The 10,104-nt window shown below is 37.0% G+C and overlaps 1 protein-coding gene across 8 annotated transcripts in view; it reads right to left on the bottom strand.

Annotated features, from left to right (window-relative positions):
• Window positions 1–382: 382 nt before the first annotated feature.
• Window positions 383–10,104, bottom strand: part of FRMPD2 (FERM and PDZ domain containing 2) — a 77,000-nt gene continuing 67,278 nt past the window's right edge. For all 8 annotated transcript variants that reach the window (XM_040606946.1, XM_040606948.1, XM_040606950.1 and 5 more), the window contains 6 exons: window positions 8,416–8,564; window positions 6,638–6,728; window positions 5,207–5,541; window positions 3,567–3,782; window positions 3,235–3,297; window positions 383–2,420 (listed from right to left, as the gene is read on the bottom strand). In XM_040606946.1, coding sequence (XP_040462880.1) covers window positions 2,349–2,420; window positions 3,235–3,297; window positions 3,567–3,782; window positions 5,207–5,541; window positions 6,638–6,728; window positions 8,416–8,564 — 926 coding nt within the window. In that variant the 3' untranslated portion in view covers window positions 383–2,348. The remainder of the gene's footprint in view (window positions 2,421–3,234; window positions 3,298–3,566; window positions 3,783–5,206; window positions 5,542–6,637; window positions 6,729–8,415; window positions 8,565–10,104) is intronic.

Raw genomic sequence — 10,104 nt, 5'->3', positions numbered from 1 at the left:
GAAAGCCAGTTCTGTTTTATCTTACTCTGCTAGCAGCCTATAGAGGACTAGATCTGTGTAAAAATGATGTCTCATCCAAAACAAAGTTCAGTCTGAGTGAGGATGTCATTACGGGGATCAGAAACGCCATATCTGTTTAAAAGCATTTACTTATTATATTCCTAAGGATAAGAACATGGGGTATGGCAGAATGTCTCAGAGGTCAGTAATACCTGCTTTAGGGGAATATACGAAAGGTACCATCATCACAAAATCTTCCTTTAGAGGAAGTTTAAATATAAGCCCCGATTAATAAAAGATTATTTTCCCTAGAGCTCCTACTGATTAGTAATTAAGTATTAGAAGTGATTTTTCATAAAAGAGAAATAGAAATGAAAAGCAGTATTTTCAGAAATATTTTTAATAACCCTGTAAAACAGGAAAAAACTTCTGTAAAACAGCAAACACTTCTGTCAAACAGCTGCAAAGATGATGCACAAATGTGGAGAAACAAAAAATGCTGTGAAGATTGTCTTCCAAATCCAGAATGCGCTTTCTAAACCACAGAAAAAACACCTTTGCAAAAAGTATAGGAATATCTTCACTGAGGAGCTTTTTGAAGTTCTTGTGGTACAAAAAGTGTATTGGATATTCATGTGCAGTATAGTGCATTCATTGCATAGCAGTACATATGTGGTAATTAAAATCAAAAGGCCAAATACCAAATGAAGGTAACAAAGTTATGAACAAAAATTTGGCTGATGGCTCTTGACAAAACTGTGCAAATAGCCCTTTATACGCGACATAAAGATAGTAAATGCAGGATGTATGGATAGTAATGCTTCTGGGAAGGCTCAAATTCAATGAATTTAAGACAAAACATTGAATTCTGTATATGTTTACACCTATATAAGTCCAGAGTTACTCCACTAATTTAGCATTACTCTGGATATTTTTCAATATGTTTGAAGTTAGCATCTGGCTTACATCATAAATTTCATTTCTATTTTTTTCTGACTTCCAGCGGACTGTCTGAGGGCAGAAAGAAAAAATGGCCTTTGGCCTTAATTCTAATTGTATTACAGTGGCTTTTTCTGAAAGTCATACTTCTAATTTGTATTTAATCCCTCATTCTTTGTGAACCATTAACCTCTCATTCATAATGAAAATAAACAGCTATTTTATTTTCTTGTTCCTACTGCAGTTTTATATTCAAATGCCTCTTAATATATTCTCCTTTCTGGAAATCAATGATATTTTAAAAATATGTACAATTCAATTAAATAAATTTTGTTGTAATTTCCTATGTTTAAAAGTTACTCTTCCAATGCGTATCTAATAACTTCCATACGTGTCACTTTGTAGGTAAAGGACTTAGAAGTAGTACAAACTTGAACAGCAGATTTCTGCTGAAATCCACTCCAATTCACAGTAATAGAAACACTTTTTATAGGAGAAATAAACTGTACAGAGAGTTATTTACTCTAATTTAAAATTTCTGATTTAGCCCCTACTGAAACCAGTGGGACTTCCCATAGATTGGTTCAGATCCCAGATGAGAATTACAAGAGTTAATCAATGGAAAGGATCAGGGGAAGATGAAATGTATATGTGTACCGCAATGCGCACACAGTCATTTGATCTATCTTAGTATTGCGTTCCTTTTCACATGGATACAGAAGGAAAGAATACTGATGCTATCTACAGCTGGGAAAAATTAATATTCCATCCAATTATTAGAACGCTCTTCCTGCTTTGAAGAGAACCAACTAGGATTTAAAGGCATCCTATATTCTGTCATTTTCTTGATTTAAGCTGTCTAGCGATGGTGGTATAAATTCCTGGGCTTGAGTGATGTCTGGAAATGGTTCTACATTGTTCAAGCAACAAAAGGTAACCAAATTAAGTCCTTCCACATAAAAGCATAACTACTGTAGAAAATAGTGATTTGGGGTCCAGAAGCCCATAGTGCACAACAATATCTAAGGGACGACTAACCTTCCACCAACACCAGCAGAATCTTAGATCTTTATAGCTGATCTCTGGAAAGTAAGGCTATCTCCCTGTCACAGTCCCACAGTATTTCCCTAACAATTAATACATTATTACACAGTACATGCAAATTGTCCATGACAATTTAACAGCAGTGTTGCATTGCTGGCTGGCTGCTTCTCCAAACTGTGAGACAAGACTTAAATGACTTACGCAGGACATGTTAAACAAGGTTTTGAAATGCCTTAGAAATCATAGTAATCTAGAAAAGCATGCAATATAATACTTGTCTGTGCTGGCTTGACATCTCTTACAGCAATGGCTGGGTAGTCCCTGGAGTGCAAGGGGAATAGCAACAGCAAAGAGTCACATTGCAGTCAGTAGGAATCCACTGCTTGAAGGTTCTGAAGGACTTCCAGTACAACTTCGTAACAGAATATATACTCATCCTGTACACAGAGACACCAATGTGAAACACCTCATTACATTCAACATAAATTCTAGACAAAGGAGGATAGACTGGCTGAAGTGCTGTTATAACACTCAGCATCTTTGTAACATAGATATAAAAAGATAGCTATTTAAGAACGCCCTTGTTCTTTTTGTTCCATCACTTGTAAAAATTCAGGAACGTTTCTTAATGCATTAGCTGTAAGCATGTGCTCAAGTCTTATTTAGGTCAATGAAGGTTATCTGTTTGCTTAATTTTAATCACGTGGTCAATCGTTATCTGGATGAAAAATATTTCAGAGCATGTGCTAAAACATTTGGCTACAGGAAGAGTTTATCCTAGTCTTGTCTTGCTTTTCTTCCCACCACCTCTTTGCGCTAAATTGAGTTAGCTGCATCTTGTCTTTTCCTGTGTGAAAACTCTTTTCAGCAGTAGAAGGATTTACTGAGGTGATGATAACTCATCAATAGCAAGAATTTGGTTTAAGGCCACAGTTTTGCAGGGTATTGTTTATGGCATCTCAGTGGTTCTGCTGTTGATCCCAGCTTTTCTTTTTGGTTGAAAAAAAAGCTGGGGTGGGGTGGGGTGCTGGTATCTGTACTATATTGGTGCTTTCCATTTATTTAAATTAGTTAGTGAGGGACAGACCTTTCATATTTAAATCTAGATACCACTTGCCTGGAAGGCTGTTAGTTTCCTCAAATGAGAGAACTTAATTATGCTTTAAGCTCCAGATTTATCAAAGCATGTGGATATGTACCACTAATCAAGGCTTCTAAAAATCATAATCTAATTTAACATTGAGAACTTACCTTAGTTTGGATCATGCCAAAACGCTGATCTCTCAAATCTCTCACTATCTGCTTGATGTTGAACTACCAGAAAAGAACACATTTTATTTTGTTGACATATAAGTTATAAAGAAAGAATTAAGCATGTTCAGAGGGAGAAGCTGTGACTCAGTTCTTTTACAAGTAGTGTATTTGTAGTTATTATTCTTGTTGTTTAAAACAACAAAAGTTCAGTTTATTTCATCTTGTTAGGATCAGTTCTACCAGGAATTACTCTGGTCTAAGATGCCCACACATGTTGTTGACATCCATACTGGTTTGTAATATTTAACCATGATCTGTTTGATACTTACATTTAGATCTTTTTCTATATAGCTGAGCAGAACTTCAACACACAGCAAAACTCCACTTCTTCCAATGCCAGTACTGCAGTGAGCAACAATTGGTCCTGTACTGTGAGATTTTCTCATGTAACAAATAAATTTTATAAGCTGCTCAGCCAGTTTGGGAGTATCGTGGTCTGGCCAGGTGATAAACTGCAAGTGACTTATAATTCGCTGCTCTTCTGTCTGGAAGAGAAAGACCAGAAATGTTAAAAATGATCAGTGCTAAGACTGAATTTCAAGGAATTCCACTGGTTTTCCTTTATCCTCATTCTTAGCCAATTGTTTATATACCCTACAATTCTTCAGCTTTTCATACTTGACCCTTTTAAGGTTTCTTTTAGGTTTTCACAAATGCACTCAGAAGACAAAGGCCTAGAAAATTTACTGCATATAATTTTAATGAGACAATGAAGTTACTCTGTTGCCGCAAAAGGATGTAGTTATTTTAGTTGTTGGTTAGAAAGGAAAACCAAAAACATTTGTTAAATTAGAACACTTCAGTACTGTTTACTAAATTGTTTTTGTAACAACTATGCCAATAGAAGAGTAGTGATATGATAGCCATGCTGATAAGTTCATGAATATTATTCTGGCTATCAAATATAAAAGAACATTTTTTTATTAGATATCCTAACGTACAAACCAAATCAACTAAAAAGTGCTTACAAGAATAATCATCACGTAGATAAAATAAAGACTACTATTAATTGAATGGTTCAGGAAAAGTACTTGTTGCCAGCTTGCCAAAGCACACTAAGCTGAATGCAAAAAACCTACCTGGATATCTACCATCAGAAGAATTTGAATGCATGTCTGGTTTTCTGCTGAAATAAACCAGTGGCTTTCTGTAGTAATTTGGTACTGGCCCATCTTCCTATCTTAATAAACTTTTGGGAAGACTCATATCAAATGCTTTACACTCAGTGACATAAGGTGAATCGTGCTTTCTTCATATAGAGAAATTTTTGTCTTGACGGAAAAAGACACCAAGTCAGTCTGGCAAAAGTATGATTTTTTTAATTATTTCATTAATTAATATGTCCTGCAGAAATTTTTGCAAAGCTTTACTTAATACTGAGGCAAGACTGGTGGACTCATAGTTGTCCTGATTTCCATGTTCTTACACCTGGATTCTGTATTTTTTTGGTTTCAAAGAAATGGGTGCTAGACTTGTAGTTTCATGTCTTTTAATGGATGAAAGAAGTATCATTTGTTCAAAACTCTGGGATGCAAACCATCTTCTTCCCCTCTCTCCTTCCAGCTATGATTACAGAATATGAATCCACTCTGGTAGCCCTTACTGATTTGATTTGGTGAGAACGGTAAGCAGTTCTGCAAAACACTGAACACACCAGCTCTATGATTATTAAAGGACTATTTTTTTTACATTCTTGTTCAAATGTATGTAATGTTGGATCCATTGCTTGTGCAGTGAGCACAGAATAAGTATCTCATTAACCCTAATTTCATGCCTGTTATTCAATTTTTACATTCCTAAGAAATACTGAGCTAATGTTACAGAAGGAAACAGTAATACTAGTAGGTACTCATGTAAAATATCTAATCAATTTCATCATATATGAAAGTATTAAGTCTACTGAACTTACCTGCTTGTTGATAACTTCTATTGTTCTAATAATGAAGTATTCCAGAATCTGGTAATTGTCTAGCCTGAGATGGAAATTAGCCAGGTCTATAGAGTCATGGGAGGGTTCAGGCCAGTATCGGTGACATTTGACTTGCCCTAGCTCCACTTCTTTTGTCATCATGGCAATCATATCTGATTCACTCTCCCAGACCATTTGCCAGAAATCAGCCATAGTGGATGGCAGAGGGCTTTGGGTTATAATATAGAAATGTTCCTCTTCTCCAACTTTCATTCTAATGTAACTTGCGTTAATGTAGCCATTCTTTTCTCCCAGAGGAACTCGTGTCTTATCATCTGTACAGAAACAGAAAGTTGCTATTTCAGCTGCAGATCTTAAAGTATCTACCGTCTGTAGCACTCGGGATGGGGAACCTCAGCCTCCAGAATGGAGTTTAGAATGCATTTGTCTAGTAGAGCTAATATCAATCACTGCTAATGGGAATTCCCACAGATAGCTTGTATTGCAGCTTTATTTCTCTTAAGATACTTGAGTAACACTCTGACAGGCCTTCTAATTACCACAGAATTGTTTGGCAGTGATTCAAAATAGTGTATCCAACGCTGCTTTTAATGTATGGCATGGGAACGTTGTCACTGGATATTGGTGTTATAAAACAGAAAACTTCTGAGAATGTATACTGTATCACTAATATAGAGAGGTAACTGTGCTACAAATTTTGCATGTGTTGTCCTGCTGCTGCAGTTTAGAAAGACATCAAGGGTCCAGAAAGTGTTCTCCTGTTGTGGTACCTCTCAGGGAATCACTAGGCAGTACATTATTTTTGGGGAAGTCCTTGTTGACAGCAGTCATTCAGCTCTTGGACTCAAATCTTCCTTCTAAAATGACTTCTCATCAGTGATGAAACTTGTTTCTGACTCAGACCAGAGTTGAGCAGCTGAAAGCTCTTTGGAGATTATGCTTTCAAACACTTCCGAAAGAATCTTTATCTTTCTAAGAGCTACATATTGCCATGATTTTCACTGTAATTTTCAGAATTCCACTGTGTCACAAGCAGTAGATGTAGCTGTACATTTAAATAGATGTAAAGAACTGCTATTATTGTTGAAGTTACACTTACCTGTAGAAATGTAGATCAATATCTCTGAGAAAGAGGGAAGGAAACACCAAGACAGCTGGCCCCCTGTGAGACCAAGTCTTGCCTTGTGGAAGATGATACCTCAGAAGATTACATATTAGGCAGTGTAGACTTCTTTAAGTGAACTCTACCTCTTTTGGAAAAATCTCAATACATTTCGTTATTAGTGGAACTTTCTGTGACTAAGGATGTGGTAGGATTTGCACCTCCTGCACCTCAGTGTTATAACTGTTTTTCTGTTTTGTGATGTCTCTGTTCATTGAATGTGGGTTCTCATCAGTGTGCATACTTACATGGAAGAATATCTTGATATCTGTTTTTATCCTGGTTTTCTGGTGCTTTGCCAGTTCTGCAGTCATCTATTGGTTTCACACGTTCTAAAGCCTAGATCAAAGAGATATAGTCAATCCATGTTGTTCACATTCTTTACAGAGTCAGTGTGAACAGACTTTACTGCTATATGTGACCCAAGACCACCAAATAGACTTACAGAAGAAAACCAGTACATCATTCTATAACTTATGGACAAGGAATTAAAATTGCTTTTTATTTTCTTCAGCCTGCACACAGTTTCTGAGATTTTCAGATGAGATTTCCAACCCATAATCTCAGTCCCTGTATTTACAAATCCCTGTTGTATATTGCTGTAAAATAGATGTTTGGAATAGTGTCTTAGCCGAATTTCAGCAGTCATAATTGCTCACGTACTGACTAAAGCACCAGCTATTGCACTGTTAACAGGTAGTGAATGTCGCTGAATACTTTTCAGTGACAGAGAAAGTGACGGATATAGGGAACAGCATCAATAATGTGAAGTGCTTATCATAAGGTCATTAAGTATTTCATAGCAGATTTAGGGGAACAGAATGCAGTGTACTGAGAAGCAGGAATGTGCAAGTTAATTTCATTTACAGTTTTGAGTTACCTTCACTTTTCTTTATTCTTTTACCTTGGGTATGCATTGCATGATGCTCAGCCTTCACATTATGCCACTATACATTGTATATGGACTGAAATCTACGTGACAGTTCTTGAATACCTTCATCAGTTACTACAGCTTTTACTCAGATGAAATGTCCATTAGCTTTGGTAAGCAGTGCTTTCCCTATTAGATCTCTATGTTGTCTGTGCAGACACATCATTCAGCTCACAGTATGCTGTGCCTACATCAGTAATAGAATGGAATGAACGGGAATTAATACATGCCCTCGAGCCTTCAGGGAAAGTCAGCAAGCCCTATACACTTGGGCCTGTGGGGTTTTGTACCCAGAAAGTCACAGATATGAAGACAAGTGAAGGAAACTGATAAAGTTGTAATTACTATGGAAAAGTGGTAGCAATCTATTTCACTGGTGATGAGTACATCCTTTAAAGGAAACCCCAGTACCGTGCTGAAGAATTATGAAGTAATCTGTTCTTCAGGAATTTGCTGATAACCGAGTACTCTGTTTATATCCCGAAACAAGAGATTTTATATGCTTTCCTAATTTTACACTTTTTCATTATTTATATGCCATCAGATGTAATTGTGTGTTTTCATTATCTGTGGAGGTACGATACTTTTTTATTTTTAATTTCACAAAGTTCCTGACCTTAATAGTATCATGTGGCAATGAGTTCTGTGCACTGGAGCATTGTGCAAAACATTCTCCTTTCATCAGCTAAGTATTTCAACACTAGTGAATCCCTAGCAGCATGGATTTCTTGCTTTAGTGCAGCCTTTAGTGCAGGATAGTTCTTGGGCAGCTGTTTGTTAGAGCTGAGGGAAACAGAAAGGAGCAGTCTAGGAATTCATACTCTTGTGTATTCCTTACTTTTCATTCCATGTGGGCAGTATCTTTGGACTGGGAACAGTGTAAGCCTGACCCGTGTTGAAAGAGAGAGATCCAAATACTGTAGCATCACCCAAACAGTAGAGCAGAAGCCCCATTCTGGCTGGAATATTTCTCTGAAAAAGTGCAGTCAGCAGAGATATACAGGTCGATCTCCCATACAGTATGCTGAAGCCTGCTAAAAGTCACTTTCTTAGCTCTGCTAAACACTCAGATCTTAAAAAGGAATCACACTTTACCATAAACTCCTTTAACACCTCTTGATTCTCAATCCGCAACTGAAGACCTCGAATAAGACCTGTGATGCCAGTTCTTGGACCTACTCCGGTCAGTGATGGTTTACAGTTAATTAACTGAGTCAGTTCATCTCCAGAAGCAAAAGTTCTGCCTATGTATCAACAAAAAAAGAAGGACGTTTTTAATTATATTTGTTCATAGTGCAAAGCCATGGCTTTAAAAGCTAGGGAGCTGCAATACTTAAGTACATTTTGATGCTTATTCTGTGACAGTGAAATGTGAAAAAATATTTTTGGCTTACTTATGTTCACGATAGAAAGAAGAGTAAGTCAGCACCATGGATACAACCAGCACTGCATTTCATGTAATTTGGAAGCAGATCCAACTATTGCAACTTATTGCCTCATACAGTTTCTAAATACAGTCTGTTCTAAATAAACTATTCTTGCAGAACTGTAAACTTTAATGCTAGTTTATATTGGTATAGGAGACTGGCCACATCTTCACAGGGAATCATCTTCATGTTTCCAACACTTCCCTGAAAATTATTATTGCCACACCCCACTGCTAGGAATAATCACTGCAAATTCTTCCTCCCTGAAGTAAGAAAATTTCTTATGCTCTTTTCATCTTACCTCATGCTCCCCTACAAGATGTGTAGTACCTTTGATCCCCCAAAATCAGGATTCAGTTTTGCTAATTAGCTCACCCTGAAGTATGTTCTGATCCAAAACTTTGCAAATTGAGAAAATGGATAGAAATTTGTATCTCCAGAAACATCACTACTCACTGGAGCAATTGAAAAACTTTTGTTACCATGTAGAGTAGAAACAGTAGCTTGTTTGGTAAAAAATAGTGGTTTGAGGCAGAGGAATTATGGAATTCATCCTTTTAGTCATAGGCTACTCTTAGCAAAGAATAACATGCCAGCTGTCTCAAAGAAAACCTGATGATCTGTTTCACAGGTTTGTTGTAGTGTCTGTTTTCCTCTTGTAAGATGTCATTGCTACTCTTAAATAATCTCAGAAAAATGGTGTGCTTGCTGTGCTTTTGTCTGGGCTGCAACTTGGCTGAGCTAAGACACTTTCTGTTCCTTACCCCTCACAGATGTGAGGGTGCTTCTGTTAACTAGTTGGGAGTGCCAGTGAAGACGGATCCCTTGCTCCAGACAGAGTATGCTGTTTTCCATACACCTCTCTCCTTCCAGATCTAGCAGAATAAAAAACACAAATTTGAGCAGGTAGTAGAGGATAGACTCGTTATAATTTTCTGTTTGATACCCAGTACTTTGAGTAAACTGTGGTTTACATCTGATAAAAGCCATCAGCAATTTATTGCTTCCACAGGGCAAGAAGCAGCAGGCAGACCTGTGTTTCAGAGAATCTGTGGGATACTGCAACGTCCTAAAGTCTTGTCTGGGGCAGAAGCAGCTTAATTTCCTATAGGAACAACTAGGCAAATTCTTTCTGTAAAATGTCTTGTAGTATCAGAGGGGGTTTAGCCCCTGAGCTGTGAGAGTGCTTCAGTTTGTGTTTAAGCACGTCATTTCTAGAGGTTTTAATGAAACTATTATACAAAGTGAAATTTGGTGATTCTGGGAACAATGTCTTGAGATAGAATTTGACCATTCTACATTTCTGTGTAAGCATTTAATTTACTTTTTTGAGGGTTTGTATGGGAACAGTAAAGGA

Source organism: Falco naumanni, chromosome 9 (genome assembly GCF_017639655.2).
Source record: "Falco naumanni isolate bFalNau1 chromosome 9, bFalNau1.pat, whole genome shotgun sequence".
Taxonomy (NCBI): Eukaryota; Metazoa; Chordata; class Aves; order Falconiformes; family Falconidae; genus Falco; species Falco naumanni.
The sequence above is the reverse complement of the archived record's forward strand: the minus strand, read 5'-3'. Positions and strand labels throughout refer to the sequence as shown.